This window comes from Lissotriton helveticus, chromosome 2_1 (genome assembly GCF_964261635.1).
Source record: "Lissotriton helveticus chromosome 2_1, aLisHel1.1, whole genome shotgun sequence".
NCBI classification, from domain to species: Eukaryota; Metazoa; Chordata; class Amphibia; order Caudata; family Salamandridae; genus Lissotriton; species Lissotriton helveticus.
Window position 1 is genome coordinate 725,005,327 of NC_136059.1, and position 23,642 is coordinate 725,028,968.

The 23,642-nt window shown below is 46.4% G+C and overlaps 1 protein-coding gene across 1 annotated transcript in view; it reads left to right on the plus strand.

The window, feature by feature from the left end:
- FAM174A (family with sequence similarity 174 member A) overlaps window positions 1-23,219 on the plus strand; it is an 86,384-nt gene extending 63,165 nt beyond the window's left edge. Inside the window, exon 3 of the mRNA XM_078675439.1 lies at window positions 22,603-23,219. Coding sequence (XP_078531565.1) covers window positions 22,603-22,606 — 4 coding nt within the window. The 3' untranslated portion in view covers window positions 22,607-23,219. The remainder of the gene's footprint in view (window positions 1-22,602) is intronic.
- The last annotated feature ends 423 nt before the right edge of the window (window positions 23,220-23,642 follow it).

Consider the following 23,642-nt stretch of genomic DNA (forward strand, 5'->3'; position numbering starts at 1 on the left):
TAAGTCGAAGCATTCCAAAAAGAAGTCGAACAATCATTGTTGCTCTTCAACTTCCCCATGCCCATCGGGCGACGTGGCTGAGGGTGCGGGTGATGCCACCTCCGGCGGAGCCTGCGACGTCGCCCCAGTCTACCCCTCATTCCCGGGCGTGGGGGCGATGCCTGCTCGGGTGCAAGAGTTTCTTGCTGCCATGGGCCCACTCTTTGGGCTGTCTGGCCTCGCCGGTGCGCCCGCGGGCCCTGCAGGCCCGACTGGGGGTCCTGCTTTGCTTTCTCCGGCGGCACAGGCCCAGGTGTTGCCAGCGGCTCCTGCCCAGACGCCGCAGTTCCCGCCCCAAGAATCCGGGATCGGATCCTGATCTACGCCGGTTGGCCTAGTGACACCTCCACCGGCGCCTATCTCCCCGGCACTGCTTCCGACGTTGTCCACTCCTCGGGACGACGTCATACCCAGGTTCAGCCCTGACACGTTGCCGGATGAGCCCTTTTGTGCCCTATGTCCATACTCTTTATTTTGAGCCTGTTCCACAGACTTCGGAGGAAGGGGAGGACTGGGAGGGGTCTGAGGACCCTCTAGCACAGGACTCTGGTTATGATCCAGACTACGGTGGCCGTCAGGACTAACCTCCTGACAGAAGTGCTCTAACGAGCAGCTACCTCTTCGGAGCCTTTGCTGCCTTTTTAATGAAGCACTATCTGACGTTCTTTTGGTCATCTGGTCCAGGCCCAACACAGGGGCTCCGTGGATAGGAACGTCGCCCGACGCCATCGCCCGGCTCCGGGCAAACCCCTCTTCCTTACCCAACACCCCACCCCTGAGACCTTGGTAGTCCAAGCCTCTACATCCCAGAGCGTGTTCCCTACCGCAGCTCTGAATAGGGAATCCAAGAAGCTGGATCAGCTGGGTAAGAAGCTGTTTTCATCTGCCAGCTTAGGGCTGCGGTCGGCTAACACTACCTCTTGGGCCGTCATACCCACTCTCTGTGGGACACGGTTGCACAGGTGCTGCCTAACTGCCCGGAGGAGGCCCAGGTAGTTCTTTCCCAGGCGGTTACGGCCAGGAGAAACGCTGCAAAGTTCATCATACGTTGTGGACTGGACACCAGCAACTCACTGCGCAGGTGGATTTCCACAACGATGGCGCTTTGGCGCCACGCCTTGTTGAGGACAACTGTTTTCTCAGGGGATGTCCAGAACACTCTGATAGACATGCCCTTTGATGGCATTTGCCTTTTTGGCCATAAGGCAGATAGTGCTTTAGAACGCTTCAAGGACTCCGGGCTACGGCCACGAACTTGGGCCGCTCTGCCTCCTCCGCATTCTGCTTTTCCTTCCTTAAGTGGCCACGGTAGGGGCGCCCCACAGCGTTCGCAGAGCCACAGGCCACAGCAGCAATAACCTCAGCGTGGTCGTGGACGTCGGAACCGTCGAAGCGGTTCAGGGGGCCAGCGGGTGGGTCAGTCCACTTCCACCCCTGCAGCATGCACTTCAAAGCCTTCCAAGTCCGACCTTTCGGGCCCATCAGACGCCAGTGGGTGGATGACTACGCCATCATCTCTACCACTGGCGCAACATCACTTCGGACAAGTGGGGGCTGTAAATTGTCCGAAGGGGCTACTCCCTCCCCTTCGAGACAACCCCTCCAGCCATGCCACCTCAGTACCACTGCATGTCCGGGGATCAATTGGCGCTTCTCCAGCAGGAAGTTTCGGTCCTCTTGGCCAAGGGGGCCATCAAGCGTGTTCCGGAAGTAGGTCGTGGTTGTTATTCCTACTACTTTCTGGTTCCAAAGAAGGACAAGGGCCTGCGTCCTATCTTAGACCTTCAGAACGTCAATCGCTTTTGCCGAAAGGACAAGTTCAAGGAGAAGTTCAAGATGCTCACACTTGCTCAGGTCTTGTTTGGCCTGGACCGCAAGACTGGATGGTGGTGTTGGACTTGCAGGACCCCTTTTTCATATTCCCGTCCTGCCTGCCCACAGGCCCTACCTGCGATTCACGGTAGGCCACAAGCACTTTCAGTTCACCATGCTCCCCTTTGGCCTTTATCAGCGCCCCTAGGGTGTTCACGAAAGTGGTGCTGGTGGCCGCAGCTCATCTGCGTAGATCAGGGGTTTCAGTCTTTCCCCTATCTCGACAACTGACTGTTGAAGTTGGGCTTTCCCCCGGCAGTTGTCTCCCACCTCCATACTACGGCTGACCTCCTGCATTTGCTGGGGTTTTCCATCAATGTAACGAAGCCACACCTGATTCCCTCGCAGAAGCTCCTTTTCATTGGAGCGGTTCTGGACTAGGCGCAGTTTCGGGTTTATCCTTGGAAGCAGCGAGTCTGGGACATTCAGGCTATGATTCCGATCTTTCAGCCTCTGTCCCGGGTTTAGATCAGGATGACCCTTCGACTACTGGACCCTATGGCCTCCTGCATCCTGCTGATGGATCATGCCAGATGGCATATGCTGGCTCTGCAGTGGGACCTGAACTGATATGAGGACTAAAATAAAAATTTTAAAAACTGTGTCTGACCTTGGAGATCTCTGCTGTAGAATATGAGTTTGATGCATTTATTTTTCCACTTCCTTATTTCACTAAAAAGTTGAACAAGTATCCCTCCCTATGTGCTAGTCCGGGTTAGTCTTAGATTCCTTCATTTACTTATGTGATTGCTATGGGGAGTAGTGGTTCACTTCTGCTATGGGCACCCTCTGATGCTATCCCAGGCTTTCCCTCTTCCTTCGAGCCTTACCCCTGGTAAGCGCAAAAGGCTAGCGAGAAGAAGGCAACCAAGGAAGTGTGCAACAGCCACCAAAAGGAAAAAAAGCAAATGTGAACTAAGTCTTCAAATGTTTAGTGTCTTTCTCCGTCTCCCTCAAAGTTCAAGAGACACAGTCATTTAGTTCCTAATAATGCATAGGATCTGCGTGTTTGGACAACATAAACTAAGGGATTGGTGTCCAGATTGATTCCAGACACCCCCAAAGGATATGTTAGCCTATAGACCAGCTAGCTCACAGTGCCACCATAAGCCCCCTAACCTTACCAAGGAGTGAATCGTTTCTGGCAACTATTTAACATGACGACCCTTGATCCTTCAGGGATCGTGGAAACCGTGTACTACATTTCCCTTAGTCACTTGTGCTCACTTGGTCTCGGAGAGATGCACAGAATAAACGATTGGACGTTTTAACTAAGCATTGCTGCGACAATCAGTAGACAGAAAGAGATATACAAGATTACAAGCACCGACATAGTAGATAAAAGGTAGAATTCTTCCATGGTGCTAAAACAGTAAATATATGCCGGCATATCGATACATGACAGCAATCAAGCGCACTCGTACGATGCACACCCTACCTAAGTGTTACTAGCATGTATATGGGTTTAAAGCCAAGAATCCCCTAGGAAAGAGCTAACCCCATTATCTGATAGGAGAGAACGAAAGACCCCTTCTTGATCTCGAGTTGGACACCACGCAAGGGATGCCAGACCACTTCGTGCTGGAGCTTTCTGTAGGCCGGGACCTCCATGTCTAGTGACAGCGTGAAGCTTCTCCTCTGCCTATCTAGTGTTGGTATGGGCCTTTTATACCTTGCCTTGTCGTTTATAGCCTTGGGTTCTTACATAATCAATGTGTTGTGAGTATGATTATGCAAATGAGCCTAGAACAATGCATGCGATTATGCAAAGTATTTATTTCGCCCCAGGGTGAAGATGACCATGACATTTTACACAGAAGATGTTCCTGCTGTTACGTATGTCACATTCGTAACAGCAGGAACATCTTCCTCATGCATAATAAATTAAGCTAGTTTCCAAGAAACTGATCGACATTTATTCGGCACGTATCTGGGTAAATGGTCAGTGTTAGTTAGACCTCATAACACCCACTCGTCATCCGAAGGTCGATGAGGTCAAAAATGCTAAAATGTGCCTGATAAAAGCATAAAAAACATGTATATAAAATCATTGACTAAAAACATCTAAAAACATTGTTTATGTAAAAATGATGCTTGATGAAATTTTTTAAAACTGTACGTCAACTAAAAAGTCAATATATGGTCAGACTCATTGAACATGCCGAAAGCCATGATGCTCAATGAGAGCAAAAGAAAAAAAAATCTGTTTTGCATTCCAGAGTGGCTTGCTTTGAAAAAAGGGCCGAATTGTTCCCACCACATGGAGAGCCAAGTTTGTGTCCGGTGTGGGAGACGCATCATCACTGTCGCTTGCATTCGCAGACGATGGCCCCTGTAACTCCTCTTGTATCGGGTCAATGCAGCAAAGGTGTTCATATTCAGGTCCCACAGCAACCGCTGAGGAAACACTTGGTACCTGTGTGTCTGTTGTAGAGCTGTTGTTTATTTCGAAAGGAGCTGAAGCATCCCGTGTAGACTCTAAAAATGCTGTCATCAACATGGGAATACGCTAAGGACACTAACACGTGGGCCTTCAAGGGATCCAGTAGTATATCCATGTCTGGTGGCGCAACTGATGGAAGAGTCAGACATATGTCCAACACACATTTGTATCTGCAGAGTAGGCAGCACAGGCAAGATGTGGTTAACTCAGACTGGTCTGAACGATAGGAACCAATGCTCACTTAGCTCCGGAAGCTGAGGTTTGCCCAGATGGAGTACCATGGGTTCACGGTAACGTTGCAACAGGAGTGCCTTTTTCATCTTTTTTGGAACTGGGCTGTCCATTGCGTAGCAGGAAAATTAAAACCAGGATACCCACTGTAAGTAGCAGGACCACCGGAAGCCCTCCAAACATGGTTGCCAGTACGGAGTGTATAAATGCTGGAAGATGATCTGAAAGGTACTCAGTAGTCCAGAACCTATGCTCTTTAATAGGTGTACGATCCCCCTTGTATCAGACATGTTAAAGATACAATGTACCATTTCTCCAACATGGAGTGGGAAGTTTGTTTGGACTAGTTTCTGTATGTTCGCTGAAGACCTTGCAACCTGGAGATCAAAGGTCTCTCGGACTGAGGTTAAGTCCACATTCTTCTGCCAAAACATGGCTTTTAGTCTGCTCAGAGAATCAAACCATATAAAGGAAACCTCTAATGAATGCTACAGCTGTGCCTCCCTAACTATGTGTGTCGGTGGAAACAATATTGCACAGTAACCCTGGAACTTACTGTGACCCGATATGCGATGCCCAGTACCATCCCACAACAACCTTGATCATTCAATATCAAATAGCTTCCATTTGAAACCATCTTGAACACCGGATGAATCACGGCAGCTGGGGATCCTTTCAAGCCACATGATAAGTTTGCAACCGAAGCATTACAGGCTTCATGAAGCCAAAAATCATTGCAGACTACAGACCCACTTAAAGCAGTTTTACAGTCTGAACCACTGAGAAAAACTTCAGTGTCCCCATTCCTGCATCTAAATCTGTATGGTAAATCCCAAGATTCATGTATGTTTTCCTCTCCCAATCATACCTTCCTACCCGGTGGTACTGTAGACCATATTGAAACTGGAATGTCGTGACTGGCAGTGTATTAAAGCCATGGATTAACCATTCTGTGGAAGGTGACACAGCCATGGTAAAAGGTAATTGGTCCAATGTTTTTTAATGTGCAGCATTGTATATTTTGCATCTCTTCATGCCATTGTTGTCTGTCTTTCTGTTAGATTGTATCCAGAAAGAGTCGTACTGTTGATATACCGCCAAGGCACGTGAGCAGAACGCAATCAGTGGAACGTCCAGCTCAATAATAAAATGAGTCGCAATTGTGACTGCCCATGTTGTAAAATAGACAAATCCTGTTCCATTATATCTATTTTAGAAGACACAATGCTACCCAGTGAATGCATTCTAGATGAAAGTGTCGTCATGCCATTGTTGACCACTGCCAAAGCCTTTTCAGTGTTACCCCTGTCAATCTCACGCAATCTCTCAGCAGCCTCCTGTTGAGGGATCTTCCATTCTTCGTTGTAATTAGCATATAAGAAGCGTTTGTGGCGCGGTTTCTGGGGACCTAACAAAAAATCCCTAAGATCTGTGTCATCTGAGAGTAAGGACAAGTGTTTCACCTGAGACACGCCTATTTGAATGTCCTATCACTATGTCTCTTTTCATTGTTAAATGAGTTGTTATAAAATGTATATCCTAATTATGTTTTGATATGTTTAATGTTTATGTAATTGAGGGTGCCGCTCGTAGCCGTAGAAGTGCTGACTTTCCCTGTTGGCGCCTCCTTATTGCGACTCGCGGCCCCCGCTTCGCGGGAGCCGCTCGTAGCCGTAGAAGTGCTGACTTTCCCTGTTGGCGCTGACCTGCAACCGGACTTGGAGGGCGCTGTATAATCCCAGGATCATCGGAGTTGACGCTGCGGGGGAGAGCGGGACTCCGAGAGCCAGAGGGCATTGCGCGGCAACAACTAGGCGCACCTGGTCTCTCTTCCCGCCCCACCTCCACATCTCCCTGCCTCCTTATTACGCTTCGCGGCCCCCGCTTCGCGGGAGCCGCTCGTAGCCGTAGAAGTGCTGACTTTCCCTGTTGGCGCTTGGAAGTATTTGCCTGCTGACCTGCAACCGGACTTGGAGGGCGCTGTATAATCCCAGGATCATCGGAGTTGACGCTGCGGGGGAGAGCGGGACTGCGAGAGCCAGAGGGCATTGCGCGGCAACAACTAGGCGCACCTGGTCTCTCTTCCCGCCCCTCCTCCACAATTCCCTGCCTACTTAAGTGACGCCCTTAATGCTACCGTGGGACGCGCGCGGACGAAGCCCGGACAAAGGGCGGCCAGTCTGAGACAGTCCGAGACTGACAGTGACTGGACTGGGCCAGGAATTTTTCGCTGCTACTGCTGCCTCCCTGCGGTTTGCTGCCCGTAAGACTCATTTTGCCTCTTTCCTCTATTGTTAACTGGGCTATGCTTTTTTGCTTACAATTAACTCGTGTTATCACTTGAACGTTGTATATTTGTGGTACCACTGGATTGTGCATAATGTCAAAACAGAAGCCATCCTCCGCTTCTAATACCATAGATAATTATTTAGTACAGGTAGTGAGCAAAATTAATAATTCTAGAAGGTTATCACTGAGCCTGAGTTCTACTCCCTCTATTTCTGTGGGTGCATCATAGCGATATTGTTGACATTCATGATAATGCATTCACCCAGGAAGATAACCCTGACCAAACTATCCATGCTGCTATCAATTTGGTTAATGACTCCTTAGATTTATCTAACCAGTCCCCTGAAAAATCCCTCCTCTCTTCCCCAGTGTCTGTTCCCGTTACCAGAGCAGCTAGAGCATGTAAAAAGGGACAGACTAAACGGGGTGGGTTACGCTCTAGCAGGAAAAGGATTGTTTCCCCCCTGAAAATCATGCCAATAAAAGACATACCTGGGATGTCCGGCGGGAAGGTATCGCTGGGGGATGATCAAATTGCATTACTTGTAAATATGATCGATTCAAAGATAAAAAGCATTGTCAAAGCATTGATAGCAAAAATTGATCATTTAACATCGGAGATCAATAGGCTAGGGGGTATTATAAATCAGACCGCGGATAAGGTGGGCAATATATCATCCCCAGATACAATCAGAGTTGAACCCATAGTAAATGTAACAGGTGCTGGGACAGAGACCAGGGATAATATGACTCCAATTTCCCGAATGCCTCAACATGATGCACCTAATAACAACCAAAGAACTAACTCAGAAGATCCTCCATTTAAACCTATGCCTATAGGCACTGAGAAAGGTCCTGTCCAACTCATTGTTGAGGCTTCCCCCCTAGTTTTGGTTCTGGCCAATGTACCACCACTAACAATGGGCCAAGTAGAATCAACCTCTTCTCTGATTAGTAAAACCTATCATTGGCTATCTAATGATATGTTAATATCTCCCTGGGGCAAACAGCAACTAGCCGAAGAAATTACTATGGCTAGAAGGGTGGAATGGATTGGGAATGGTGTTAAAAAATTCAAGGGTGATTGTGTAGTCTTACATTTCTTAAACCCAGAAATACTTCCTGAGGTCTTAAGGTACATCTATCCCCCACAACGTAGGAGCACAGATATTGTTCCGTTAACTTTGGATTTTTTCTACCACAGTAATAAAATAGGGAATCCCAATATTTTAAAGACCAAGTGGAATCTGATGTCATATAAACAGGGCAGGATCCCTCAACCTAGCGAATGGGAATTAGACCTTGAAATTCGATTTGGGGCCTTGTCTAATCTGAACGAATGTGATTGACTTAAGCTGACTGATAGAGTAGTGATAAATGAACTAGAGGAGTTAATAAACACAGACACTCCCACAGTGAAAGAGCCCTGTGTGGCAATTACTACTACCCGGAATTTGGAGAAAAGGGTAAAGGAAACAATCACTCGAAGTAGTAGAAATAAAATGATACACCTTGAGCCACAACCAAACCCCTCTACGGGAGAATTATGCCCTGTTTCTGACCCTGTCGTATCTGTACTCGAACCTTTATGCCATCACAATAATAAAGTAGTTAGAGAAATAGAAATAGAGACGGAAGCTCATCCACAAGGTTCCCTCGTACAGCAGATCCCTTTAGATGTAATAATAGAGGGAACAGTAGAGCCAGGGCTGTCCTTCCTATCCTGGAACATTGCTGGAATCACAAACAAGCTGGTCTCACCCGAATGGTGTGCATTTATAGATCAATTCGACATTCTATTGTTCCAGGAAACATGGTCAGTGACCCCATTACATCATCTTGGGTATTTAAATTTCTACAATCCAGCTATAAAAAACCCTAAGGGTCGACCGGCAGGGGGCCTGATTATCTGGGTTCGTCAAAACTTATGCTGTAAAATACAACAAAGGAGTTCTCTACTTGACGATATTCTGTCAATTACACTAACCTGGGCAAATGGTCAGGGGATGGTCGTATTTAACATCTATGCCAGGGGAGTTGTGGGGGGCAAATCATCAGAAGTATTATCCGCTCTGGACCATGAGCTTGAAGCTCTCCCAGTCGATTTGCCATACATTGTAGGGGGCGATGTTAATACCACCTTCGAACCGCTTGGCGAAGAAGACCAATTCCTAACTGAGGAAGAGGACAGCAAATGGGGTATCCCACAGTTGGAGCTTCCCGTAGCCACTAGATGGACGACGGTGGCCATACAACTTAAGGCCCTATGTTTAACAAGAGGACTTAGAGCAGCTAATGGACGAACCCCCTCAGATAGACTGGGGAACAAAACATTTGATAATGGTAGGTTCTCCAGTCGAATAGATTATATTTTAGTGGACGTTAGATTATGGTATAGGCTGATTGACATGATAATCAAAACCCGAACAGAGAGTGATCACAATCCTCTCTGTATGGTCCTTAGAACTAATGTAGGGTTAAGAAAATATAATCAAGGGTCAGGTAATATCTCTCAGGATGTGGTAACTTCGAACAACCAACGCCACATCAAATGGGGTAGACTTATTGCGAACAGGGAAAGCTTAGAGGAGCTCAAAAAACTGGTGTTAGATGAAGTGGTTGAGATCAACTCTCAAGTCAAGATGCCCACACAACATTTTTCACCAAACTTCAAGAGTTTTTTAAGAAGAAGAATAATCCAGGAAGCGTTCATAATAATATGTCCAAAACAGGATGGTATGACAAGGCCTGTAGGGAAGCTCGCAAGAGTCTTAGTGCAGAACTTAGGAGCAAGAATGTTCCAGGGGTGAGAAGAGCGAGGGAAACCTACAGGAAGGTACAAAAAGAGGCCAAGAAAAAATGGGATGAAGCCCACTGGCGTGACTTGAAAGCTGCATGTGACGCAAGGAATCAGAGTCAATTTTGGGCCGTAGTTAAATGGGACAGAGGAGGGGTGGCTCAACCCCCGCAAAATAATGTAGCCCAAAACCAATGGGTTGACTTTTTTAAACCTCAATATGCGCGGGCGCTAACTGAAGGAGAACATAACTTACCTCCTACAGTTTTCTACCACCGGAACCTATTTACTTTAAAGGATGTCAATATAGCGTTGGATAGTGTGACAGGGGGTCGTGCCCCTGGAATGGATGCCATACCAGCAGATGTGTTTTTAAGTGATCGCCGATCCTGGTCCCAATATTTCGAGTGGCTAGCAAACTCTGTGGCCAGAGGCGCACCTATACCGACCTCTTGGAAGGGTGCAGAAATAATTCCAGTCTTTAACAAGCATTTGCAATGCAATAGGTCTCGCATTTACTAGAGTTTGAGCTATTGGCATTGTAGATTACAATGCCTTCTATTAATGTGTTGTTTTTTGTAAATAAATAAAAGGCATTCTCATTTACAATGCCAATAAACTCTCGTAAATGCGAGACCTATTGCATTGTTAGAGTGAGAGGCTGGGCTAGAGAAACACACATACAGTGTAATGAGTGCCCAAGACATAATGGTAGGTCTAGACTTAGTCACTGAGCCATACTGTCCGAGTTTTCCTCACCCAGTCCAGCTGGTTGTGGGGGTGGGGGTGGGGTTGGGCGTGAGAGGGGAAAGAAGAGAACACTGCAGAACTCTGTGCCAGAGATAGGTGCCGCTGATCTGTGAAAAAAAGCAGCCAGAGGCAGCGGCACGCAATTTTTTTATAGGTGCAGACACATACATAGAATAGTACATGGATGAAAAAGACAGAATGATAACGTAAAGATAGACAATGGAAAAGAAAAGTAGGAGAAAGAAGTACAGACAGAGAAAACAAACACCCTCTCTCCCCCAAGCCCTATAAATAGGGAGTACCCAATATCGTAGCGTCGACATACTTCAGTGCGCGTGATTAGCAGGGAGGAGAGTCGGAGAAAGCGATTTCTCCTCTAGAGGTTCCCTGGCCAGTACATCATGCTCGGCTAGCCCGAAGAGAAACGTATTCCGTGACATTGCACGGCTCTCACTTTTGAAAACGGGGGCAGCGGCGCATCACAGGGCGTGCAGACCTCCTCCCCGCTCATTTCCACCAGGCTTCTGGGCGCCTCCCACATTCCTACCGGCGCCTCCCATTCAGAGAACTCCGGTGGAAGTGGATCTGGGAGTGAAAGGTGCGCACCCCAACCTATGTTTACGGATCCCGGGGGCTGTGGGCGTGGAGAGCGCAGGCTTTGGGGGAGCTTCTGCAGCTGAAGAACCTGAGCCCGAGGAGGCGGGCGGCGGGGCCTGACGCGCGCCGAGGATCCCCCTCCCCCCGATCCCGAGGAAAGCCGAGAGGAGAGAGGGAAGGAAGGAGGGAGAGCGCGAGGCGAGAGCCACGCACGCCACCAGAGCCTTGCTCGCCGCCCGGACATGTTTAGGAACTTGGTTCGCCTCCTCGCTCCCCTCCGGCCGGAGCCCTCGCTCTCATCCAGGCGCTGCCTGCTCGCAGCAGTCTCCCTAACATGTGTGGCGCCGCTTCGCGGGGCTGGAGGAGCTCAGCTTGGGATGCGCTGGAAGAAGCCAGAGGGGGGGCTTGTTGGCTACAGGCGGCGGCTGTCTGGTCCGGAGGGAGGCTCTGAGCAGGGCCGCACTGCATCCAGCTGGCCTGGTGAGTTGGTGCAACTTTACCGATCTTTGTGGGGTACTTTGTTGCAGAAAGTTGACCGTGCATTAGTTTAATTTTATTGTGTTGAAGAATACCGTGGGAATTCGAGTGGAGAATTCTTTTTTTGGGGGGTGGGGAAGAAGTGTGGGGGCTTGTTTGGTAAGTAAATATCGCGAAATAGTAAAGTAAAAAAACAAAAACGAGGGCGCCGATGCGGTGAGTGGGGTGGGGGGGGCCCGTGACACCCAATCACCGTGGGGGGGGGGGGGCGCGTCAGCGTGTGTGTGTGTGTGTGTGCGTGCGCCTGTGTGTGTGTGTGTGTGCGTGCATGCAGAGGGGTGGAGGCTGGTTGTGTCTGTGCGCCGTTGATGCGAGCGAGGGGCTGGGAGTTCGTCTGCGCAAGCGCGGCTCAGACGCGCGCTCCCGCGGTCAAAACTGAGACTGCAAAAGCGCACGTTTGAGCAGTGTCTATATTCTCAAATACGGATCACAATAGTTGTCGAGGCACTGCAATCAATGCTTACGCATTGAATGCAGGTCGTGCTTCGACCTAAAAAGTGACAGGAGAGAGGCCGGCCAATCAAAGATGGTAAAGAGGCTATGCTGCAGGGGATGGACAAACTCAAGATGGACAAGCAAAGCCATCAAATAAGCAAACAAATGAGAGCGACAAAGTCAACCAATGATAACCAATGAATGGGTGTTGCACATTTTGGGGCAGGCTATATTATTCTGTGGGTAAAAGAATTCTTCAATACAATAATAACTTGCTCATTCACAGTGCTTTCAGTCGCAGGCAGGGACCTTGCAGCATATAAATATATGTTACTGCTTCTCACGGTCTAACCAAGATACAGCTCTGCGACTGGTTACACACAGATATAGGCATCAGCAGTAGTTGTATTAACCAACTGAGCCGATCATGCCATTAAAGAGTAATCGTTTTCCAATGATTACTTTAAACTGCATTTTTTCTTTTTATTCAAGGTTTGTGCGTTATATGTTGCAATCTTATATATGCACACAGGAAAGTAAAAGACCAACTAAATAGGTGCAGAATTGGTTGTCGTCTTTAGCCAGCTCCTGTACTATTTTTAATAAATACACCAAAACCGATGGTCATTTGTCAATGTTTAGTTAGGTGAACGCGCTGTGGGGTGAGAATGGCTGTAGGTTTTCTAGGTTCCGAAAGCTTTAAATAAAAGCAAGAAAATGCAAAGAGATGTAGCTAGTGTTGACAAAGTCCTCTTTAAGTGAAGTGTGCCAAATGCATTTCTTCTTTCAAAGCATCCCCTGACCCATAATCTTTTTAAGAACAAAATGCAGAACTGTGTGTTAATATAAGGACCAGGTTGCAGTAGCAGGCCCACTGCCTCATGAGACGAAGGGGATGTGCTGTAGGGCGACATCAAGGGACACCATATGGCAAAGATGACAAGGGAAGGATGGAGGAGGAGTGGCCCTTCAGCAGGTAATGGAGGCCTTCAGCATGATACAGTGGAAAACAAACAGGCAGAATGCTCACATGATTTTGAACCGGTATGTTTATGAGCCAAGGGTGCTGCTGTCAAGAAGACTCTGTGAGTGTATAATATTGAGAGCAGCACAAAATAAAAACACTTCTTTTGGTTGTCTCTGTCCAGCTGCCACAAACAACCTTCAGGTGAAGTTCATTGAAGCTCCCTGCTCAATAGGGTCTTTGTCTGTCCCGCTGGGATCAGCAGTGTGTCCTCTAGAGGAGCAGCCCCTGACACCAATGTAATCAAAGCGGCTTTTATATAAGGCTTGTGTGGAATAATGGAACAGGTGGTGGAGCAACAGGTGAGCTGGAAACGTGCAAAGAGTTGAAGCACCAACAAACGTAGGGAGTGGGCGGAGGACAGGGGGAAGCTGTGGGGAGAAGTACACAGGAGACAGAGCAAACAGCAGAGAGAGAGAGAGAGAGAGCGAGAGCAAACAAAGCACTGGGATGGTTTGGCGGCTAGAGGGAGAAACACAAGAGGGAAAGAGCTGGAACACACAAGCACCCTGATGGAGTGCTTAAACAGCTTCCTAAAAGTGAGCAATGGAAGAACACTAGTCGGCAAGTCAAGAGTATGGTAAAGAGGCGAAGCTCCAAGGGAGGGAAAAGCTCAAGATGGAAAAGGAAAGCTGCTGAGAAAGAAGCAAGCGAGTGACAACACAGCCAGCCAATGGCTGGCTGCAAGCCCCTGTATCTTCTTGGTAAACCCATAACAGACCTTTCGCAACCAGACCACTTGCACGGTGGTAGGCGCGACCGAAAAAGGAGCGAGAAATGTATTTTCCAACTATATTTGCCACCTCCTTCATCATAAACCCGCTCTACTCGGTCCTCCATACTGCACCCCCATTGCTGCACTGCATCTTCATCCTTTCCACCTGCCCCACTCCACCTACATCTTGCGAAGACACTCCACGCTGTGCATGCTCTGTTACTTTCTCACAGCCATGCATACATTGGATGGGACTCGCCCGTGTTTTTCTTCGCCTATACTTAGGAGAATCGGTTTATGTAGGTGTATCTATTTATGACCTTGTACATACCACACTGCATTCCATTTGATGACTTTGTCCATCAGTCAGCATTATCTTCCTTACTTACTGCAGAGCACTCAGATGTCCTAGGGGTGTGAGCAGCTCTATAAAAACATTTACATAAATAAATAAATGCTGCCACCCTAGACACCAGACCCTCTCAGTCTGAGGAAGCAGTGAGTGAGTGAACACACACATCCTAGATGTTCAGTATTCAAGTCATTTTTTGTTGAGCACAAGTCATAGGAATGCCTTAAAGGGGTCAAGGGGTGTGTTTGCAATGGGTGGTGTGCATGGCAAAGGAATCATTCTTTCAGATTTGAGGCTTTACTGGGCACCGAACACACAAGTTGCCAAACTAAAGCTGAATTTTATGAGTGCAGAAATGAACACCTTCTCCCGGCCTTACTGATCATTTTGCCTGCAGAACCACGACTACCACCATGATCACTTCTTCCTCAGTGATGCCGGGTGTACCCTAAAACCAGGTTCCAGATCAACAAACATAGTCCAATTCCACATCGCTGAAACATTAGAAAGGGTTGGCGTTCACCACGAAATGAAACTTATGTCACTTGGCTTTCCGTCCATGTTTTGGGTAAATGTTACACAAGAGCTCCTCTCTATCTCACTTGCATATTTCACACCAAGACATTCCTTAAGGAATTAGTCTGAATGCACGTGTCGCACCAGGCAGAGACTGCACAAGCTCAGTTTCAACACATGGGACCACAGTGTCAAAAGCTACATCACCACCTAGGACTACTCGGGTCTAAATACAGAGGCACAAGCAGACAAACCTGCACCCGGAGCAGAATGTTTGTATTTTACTAATGAGCGTTATTTGCATTAAAGTCAGTACACATATCAGAACCATTCCTGATGAGGGACTGGGCAGCCTGACCTCCTGATCACACGCTCTTGAAATGCATTGGATGTGCGGTCCTCGCGTCCTACATTGCTAGCCCTATGTGGGTCAGATGCTAATCCCGTTTCCATTCTTAGCTCCAGTTTGATGGCCCCTGTCTCTGCTGCGGAAGAAGCGTGACACTTCCTGATCTGATTTGCACTTAGGGACGTGCTCTTGGTAAGGGGAGCGGCGCTGCAGGCAGGGAGCGAGTCTATCCCGCCTTCATCTCTGACTGCTCAGCTGTGCTTCCACGGGGAGGCTGCTGTGGGGGGGAAGGGGGGGTGTGGATGGGGTCGATGCACATGCTGCCCCCTCTCCTCCCAGGCTGCCCAGACTCATCAAACCTATCAGTGCAGCTCGCAAGATAGCTCCAGGCGTGTGTTGACTTGAACCTATTTCCTGGAAAGTCGAAGTTGCCTGTGTGACTTGGGGCACTTGTCAGTGACAAAGATAGTAACTGCTCTAGGCTGCCCTTGCAAGTAATTGATGCTTTGCCTCATTAAGCAGTGTTTCTTGAGGATAAACACAATGTGCGCATTCAGGTGCAAAGCCAGCTCCACGCAAGGAGCGCCTGCTCGCTGCTGGAGCGCTTCGCAGTTGTAAAATGCATGGTCCAGAATGTGAGGCACCTTTTTACAGTGTTGCTATATTACTGAATATTTGCTTAGAGCAGTCTTCACCAGTTACTTGGCCTCTTGATGCAGTTGGATAATGCAGGCAATCATTTTGTCAGGATTGTCAATGTTATTGTTAATTAGCTTTGAATTGATTGTCGCGCTACCTGTCATTAGTGTGGCATCATGCCGCCTCTCAGTAATCCAGGGTATGACGTTCCATCCTTGACCAGAGTCTGATTAAATGTTGGGGCGGAGTGCGGTCAGTAGTATACAAAAAAAAGCAGGAGGCAGATAAAACAAATACCCGCCGGGCCGCCGCGCTGCCTGCGACGACCCGGAAGCGGTTGGGAAGCCGGCCAATCACAGCGCGGCCCCAACCGGAAGTCCCGCCCCATCGCGGCGAGAGGGAGACAGAGCTGCCCGAGGAGCCACGAAGGCTCCGCATTGAGTCCCGGTCCCGAGATGGGGGACCGGGTGAAGAGCGGGCGGGCGCATGGGGAAGGCGGGGCTCTCATGTGGTGAGAGAGCCCCGCAAAGCGCTACCGCCGCCCGAGATGCAGATCCGCCGCCGAGCACCGCCAGAACAGATGAGTGTGTTGAGTTAGAGGAGGGGTGAGTGGGGGTGGGGTGTACGCGTGTGTGTGTGTCTGTTTGAGTGTGTTTGTGTCTGTCTGTGTGCGCGTGTGTCTGTTTAAGGGGGGGGTGCGTGTGTGTATATGCAGTGTGTGTATGGCTTTCTTTGTGCGCATGCGTGAGTGACGACGTGCGCGCTCACGAGGTACAATCTCGAAGAAAAAGCGCGTGGAAGATTGCTGTCCTCATTCCCCCAGAAGTAACAACATAAGTCGTCTCGCCCTAGACAGCAAAGCTTCGCTTTGCTTTCGTCTAGGCGAGTCCTAAAAAGGGGGATAAATCATTACCCAGTAACTACAGACCTATTAGTCTAATAGACTCTGCCCAAAAAATAATAGGCCGTTTAGTTCAGAACAAAATACAAACCTGGATTGATGAAAAAGACATTTTATCTCCCTATCAAGCTGGGTTCCGTCCCTGCACAAGCTCAGTGGATCAGGTTTTCTTTTTTTTAGCTCTTTACTGGAGGAATGTCCTGCTTACTAAGGGAACACTCTACGCTGTATTCGTAGATTTAAAATCTGCTTTTGACCTAGTTCCTCGCTCTAAACTCTGGAGGGTGCTTGCCGAAGCCGGGATGGCCCGGAACTGTTGACGTTATTGGTCCGCTTGCATGAGAACAATTACGCTAGAATTAGGTGGGGTACTCAGGGCGAGGTGACCGAGACATTCCATGTCGAACGAGGGGTTCGACAGGGGTGTGTTTTGGCACCAACATTGTTCTCCATATACATCAACGGTATTGTAAATTATCTTAACCGTTTCCCCACCGATGCCTCAATACTAGCAGGCGCACGTGTACCTGTCCTCATGTTTGCGGACGATACGCTCATAGTTTCTCGTACACCGAGCGGCCTCCAGAAGGCAGTCAACGCCTTCGGAGAGTTCTGTAAAGCACATGGACTTGAGTTAAATACATCTAAAACCAAGTTCATGTGCTTGAACCAACGAAACACCTTTAGAGGTTCAATAAATTTTAATGGTATCCAACTTGAACAGGTCGAAGCATTTACATATCTGGGAATAAACCTCCAATCTAATATGAACTGGAAAACTCACACTGATATGGCCGTCCTTAAGTTCCATCAACTGGCAGGTGTAGTGGCCCACAAACATAAAACCTCATTGACCAAGCCTATTACTCCTGCCCTAGAAATCTACAATATGAAGGTGATTAGTGCTGTTTTATACGGTTCTGAACTCTGGGGTTTCTCCAATCTGAAACAATTAATAGCAGCGGAAAATAGTTTTCTCCGCTGTTTGATTGGGGTTCCCCAGAGTATCCCAACCGTAGCACTGGTCTATGATCTGGGCAGAAAAACCATTAATGATTTGGCTCGGTTACGCCCACTACTACTCTGGAGACGACTTATGACCACACCAGAACTTGTCCATTTTGCAAATGCCCTAAAGGACATTATAAGGGCAGACCGCTTTCATTCAATCCAGTGGCTAAAAGAAATAAGAGGGTTGCTTAGAAAGTTGGGATTAGTACATCTGTGGAACTCTGCTAATATTGAAAGTTTCCCATCAAAGACCACAATAAAGAATATGTACTGGGAAATGATATGGTTGTCAACACAACGTACAGGCTCAAATTCAAATCTAACAGGCCGTTACCTAAATTTTAAATCTGTACCATCATGTGAGTCCTATTGGGACATCATTGAAAGACCGCTTGATAAAAAACTGTATTTTCAGTTTAGAATTGGAACACTTCCTATCAAGGCGTTCACCTGCAGATGGTCGATAAACCTAGATGACAAATGCCCTCACTGTAACGACCTAATAGAGAATGTGGCCCACATATTGTTTGTCTGTCCCTTATATGCCAACCCAAGACGAATATGGTTAAAACCAGTGTGCCTAAATTTAGGAACACGTAGATGTGCAGAGGCATTAAGAATACTGGAAACAGACTGCACACCTTATTTGGCGACGGCCGTCGCCAAATTCCTAGGTTGGTCATGGATTATACGCACCCGCACTTTTCAACAGCAAGACTCTGTCTAATGAATTATTAATATGATTAATTGACATGATTTTATGTAGTAACTTTGTAAATGACAGCACTTTGTTTAATTTGTTCTTAAAAAGATGATGATTTTTAATATTCTTGTAGTATTTATTGTGTAGTGAAGAATGTAAAATTGCTTTTATGACGGCTGTCGAATAAAGTTTTTGAAATTGAATTGTAATTGAGAAGTCAGAAAATGTATGTTTTAACGTTGTGTTGAATGTATACATGATATGAGTCTATACACTTTTAAAGTCTATTTGCACTAAAATAAATAAAATAACTAATATTTGTTTTATATATGTTTATGTTTACTTGGTTTGAGATGAGTGATACCCAGTAATAAACCAAGATAAAAAGCAAATAAAAGACAAGAGAGTAAGGAGAGAGAATACATATAGACAGCACACCAGGACAGATATTGCATGTCTGGATGTATTTAGGCTGTAAGGGTCACAAGAATAGCATACATTTATGGTATCGAGGTCTTCTTGTTGTATGATTAGTTTTATTGATCCCACCCCCTATTTCCTCAACAGGATCACCCCCATATTGGAAATACAACTTTCTAAAAGTGTAATTTTCATACGTGTGACTTAATATTCGTCTTTACCAATAAAGAGGGCTTTTAATTTCAATTCTTTAGACACCAAACTTGAACTATCCATCTGCTCCCAATTGAAAGTTATCACTTAATAAATGTAATGAGGAAACCCAATGTTATCTTTTGGGAGAGGTAGGCCTTGTAGTAGTGAAAAGCAAATGTAAGAGTTTTTCACTACCAGGACATGTTAACCTGAAAAGTAATTGTCCATCCTTTCAATTACACTGCTCCGTGACCTCTGGGCTGTTTAGGACCTACCCTAGTGGTGCCTTGCATGTATTACAAAAGGAATGCTTTGGCCTGGAAAAAAGTTTATTTTGCCAGGTTGAAATGACAGTTTAAAACTGTACATTCTGGCTGCAATGGCAGGCCTCAAGCATGTTTAAAGTGTTAACTTAAGTGGGTGGCACAATCCGTGATGCAGGCCCAGTAGCAGCATTTTATTACAGGCATGTAGTACTTCACTTGGGACCTGCAAGTAAATTAAATGTGCCAGTTGGCTGTAAGCCAATTCTACCATGCTTAAAGGAAAGAGCACAAGCACTTTAGCACTGGTTAGCAGTGGTAAAGTAGACCGAGTTCTAAAAGCCAACAAAAATGGGTTCAGAAAACAGGAAGAAGGCAAATATTTTGAGTGTGACCCTGCAGAAAGGTCCAAGTCCAACAGCTGCCCTATGTTTTCAGTATGACTTCCTGGAACATTACTGAGACCTTTTCCCAAGATACTGTCTTTAATCGGCTACAGGTGAACCACTGCAGTTCCTATCTGCCCTCCCTGCTTATAGGATGGAAGATCTAACCTTTTGGGCCATTGTCAACCTTGGAATTCCTGTGAATGTTCCAAAATCTTCCTTGCTTCCCTCTAAGAGGATTCAGTTCATTGTGGCAGTCCTAGATTCAAGTCTTGCATTTGCCTTCCTTACTGGCAAGAGGCTGGTGACCAGACTCACGAGACTATGGAAGGCTTCCTGAATAACCAGACTTTTTCAAGCCAATGGTTGTGAGTTTGTGGTACTTCACTTGTTGTGCACAAGTGTGATTCCTAATGTTCAAATCTGCTTGTATTCCTTGCAGCTCCACCAAGCAGAACACCCGTATCATTTTCTGATTAGCTAGTTAACGCCTTTTGAAGTCCCCACCTTCTTCATACATGCCCCAGCTACAGCCCCAAGCTGTGCACAGGCACAACGCCACCACCTCTTCTCAGTTTGAAAGCAACTGGTTAATCAGTCCCTTCAACTCAGCCGCTGGCAGTAAAGCTTTAAGAGTTCCCTTTTATTGCTTGGTTGTCTACCATAAGTCACAATTCACCAATCGCAGGCAGACCTCCTTAGAAGTTGTTAATGTGCAGAGTGGTGATGCCTTCTATTTTCTTTAGGCCCTGATCCAGCCAAAGTAAAACTGCCATTTGCTCAATGTGTGACAGAAATTGCTTGCAGGATGGCATCGTACTGCCTGCAACTCAACAGCGCAAAATCTGAAATTATACTTTTAGGCTTTGCCCAAGAGCTTTGGACGGCAGACTGGTGGCCTCCGGACCTGTGGCCCGTCCCTTTGCCCAAACAAGTGGTGAAGAACCTTGAACTAAAAAATCGAACACACTTTATCTATGAAGGATCACAATAACTCCTTCTGTGCTAGAAGTTCCTCGACCATGAGACTCCTAAAGAAAGTCTTCCCCTGGCTGCCTATCACCTCTAGGAAAAGCCTGGTCCAAGCTCTCGTAGTCAGCCAACTGTATTATGGGAATGCTGTACTGGTAGCCGCTAATGCCTCTCTTGGCTAAACTGCAAGTGGTCCAGGAAACTGACGCCCGCCTCATCTGCAATTTCCCTCTGCGGTCTCCCTCTGAGCCGGTTTTGGAAAAATTAGACTGCCAAATTGCTCAGCCGTCCCTTCTGCACTCCAAGCTTAGATAATACCAGCCTCCTGGTTATTTACATTTCCAGAGTCCTGGGATCCTTGCCCCCAAGATGCCTAATGATTGTACCTACTGTCATTCATAGATGGATTTCCACAGGCTTCAGAGATAATGTGCAATCTGTTTTTACCCCATGTTAAAGTAGATCTGCTTGCTCATTTTGCTTAATGGATGACATGATTTTTTCCGACATGTTCCTGAATTGATTGTGTAGGAGCTCCTTCCCCAATGGCCACTAAGTAGATTTTGGTATACTGAAGACCATGAGAATCATACTATGCCAGTGATATTGCACCATGATTTGTTACAGCCCTGATGCTTTTGTACCTCCAGTCATTCACCCCACAGTCTCTTGGGACTTCAACCTGGGTCTGCCTTGATTGATGCGTATACCCACCATTTTAACCTGTTGCTTCTTATCATATGTAACTCTAATCCTGTAAGAATATTTCTTGGTGGTCATTTCTGACTCAGAACTATACACTATTGCATCGGGACAAGGTGGTTCTGAGTACTCACCCTAGTCTTATTTCTGATGTGCTGAGATGGTTCCATTTGGACTAGGCACTTTTTCTCCCTGCTTTCTTTCTCCACCCACATGCCTCCTAAAGTCACTACTGCGTGAAAGGTCACTTGTATATCTTCCACTGCTACACCGTGTATGGGGCATATCCTCATCAGGTGTCCAAACTAAGTCTGGGCTGTAAACTCCGCTTGCGGCGTTTTCCGCACTCCACATTACGTAAAGCTCGCGGAGTTCCCTAAAGCTTGTGTTTTCCTTGTTCGTGCTCATCAACATCAAGTTAGCGAACGCAAGCGAGGAAAATCCACCTCCTGGCGAGAATTTTCCTCATTCACGCTGGTCAACGTCAAGTTGGCGCGCGAGGGAAATCAACCACCAGTCGAGATTGCTCAACGCGGGCGGTCTGATTTCTCAATGAGAGTAGCCATGTATGCTCGCGACTGCTCACTTTGAGAAACGGTTGGTTCACATTGAGAAAGCTGCCGCTCGGGTAGAAAGTCCACTCCAGCAGCAGAAAGGAAGCAGTGCCTGCTTGCGCTGTGCCTGGTGCCATTCGTGATAATTTCACAGAGCAGACAAACACCCAGCACTGAAAATTATCACAAACTGCTTTTTTTAACCCATTCTGCCGCTTGCAGAGCTCCGCGTAGCGCGGTAGTTTTTTTTTTTCCACTTCGGAGTTCCGCGTTGAACTCCGTGAACTCTGCCTAGGCTTAGCCCAACATGCACCAGAGTTTTGGCAGCCTAAATGGCATTCTCTGTGAGTTTATCAGTTCTAGAGATGTTCCGACTACGGTTACCTGGGTAATTTGACCTGCATTCTACTGGAAACACCATCATTAGCCTTTTTCTTGGAGTGATTCACAGTCAGGCTCTGTCTGCGCTGGCAAATGTTGCATTTACCTGCCTGTTCTGTTGCTGTTGGTGTATAATTACCCCCAGGTTGAGAAGGGGAACGAGCCAGGACGTAAGTGTAAGATAAAGTTGCCCTTTTGTAACTTAATGGCTTTAGTCTTTAGACTCTTTGCAAACACTAGTACCCTCTCACTCAGCCGTTGGCTAGAAAAATTACCGCTGTTTTAACAGCCATATAAGCCATATCCCATCGTGCAACTGGGTGGATAACCGCTACAATCTATTTAGCTTGCATTTTTATACTTTGTTAATGATTTAGAACAAAATCATGATATGTCCGGGTGTGCACTGTTGATTGTGTATGGTAAATGTTTAATGGGTAGTTATTAAAATGGTTCCTCAAATTGGATGTGAATAATTTCAAATCCTGTAATGTATGCTATTTAAAAATCCATTTCTGCTTTTTTTCAGTTAAATTAGTGCCTTTTGATGGAAAAAATGTGCGACCGGACATCATGAAGTGAAGACTGTGCTTGCAGACTGTGAAGTTAACTGAAGTTAATATATCAGTTGGACAGGGACATCCATATTTAATTGCCATGGAAATTATTTTTCTGAACCTGTAACATAGCAATATCCAGTGATATAATGTTAAGCCAATAAAGTGATGTGACTTAAATTAAAAACTATAGTTGCAGGAAACCTCACACTTTATGTGTTACTTTTAGAGTTGCCCAAAAGAGATACCCCACAAAGGACTTATTACATTTTTTATTTGTTTACTATACTGGATATTTGATGTTTTTTGCAGTATACTATTAACATGACTTCTACACACTGTCTGATTGCAGTAGTACTTCTGTGTTACAAACATATTTTTGTTCCAATAGTGTGTGGAACACTGAGAAAAAGCTTACTTTCATAATAGTGCGATGCCACTCAGATGTTGTTGATTTGCCAATTGTGTTATTTTGTGTCTCAAGTTACTTTAAACTAATAGATGTATGTGGGTTTATGTACATAAAAAGTGCTTCTTATTTAATTTTCTCAATGTGGACTATAACAAAAATAAAATGTTTACAGAATGATTGATTCTATTATATGTTGTGTTTATATTGATTATTGTAAGTAAGTTTACCCCAAGTTTTAAAATTGCAGAATCCTGAGAGTTGCATTTCAGGGATCTTTTGCCTCGCAGCCAATGAAAAATTGTATTAACACATTTTTGGATAAATACGATATTGCACCGATGTTGGAGTACAGCATCTGCACCGGACATCCTACAGAGAACCATGATTCTTTTCTAGTACTCACTTATGGAACATTCCAGATAAAATAGTAAAACTCCAGATGAATTGGACGAGCAGGCAAACATAGGCCATATTATGCAATTATCACTAGCGCATTATAATTTCCTACCCTCTGAACGTGTTTGGCTTACGTGATATGCTTTTGTAAGATTGAAAACCAAACGGTAAAAGCGTATTAGTCATATTTTATTAGAATACTGA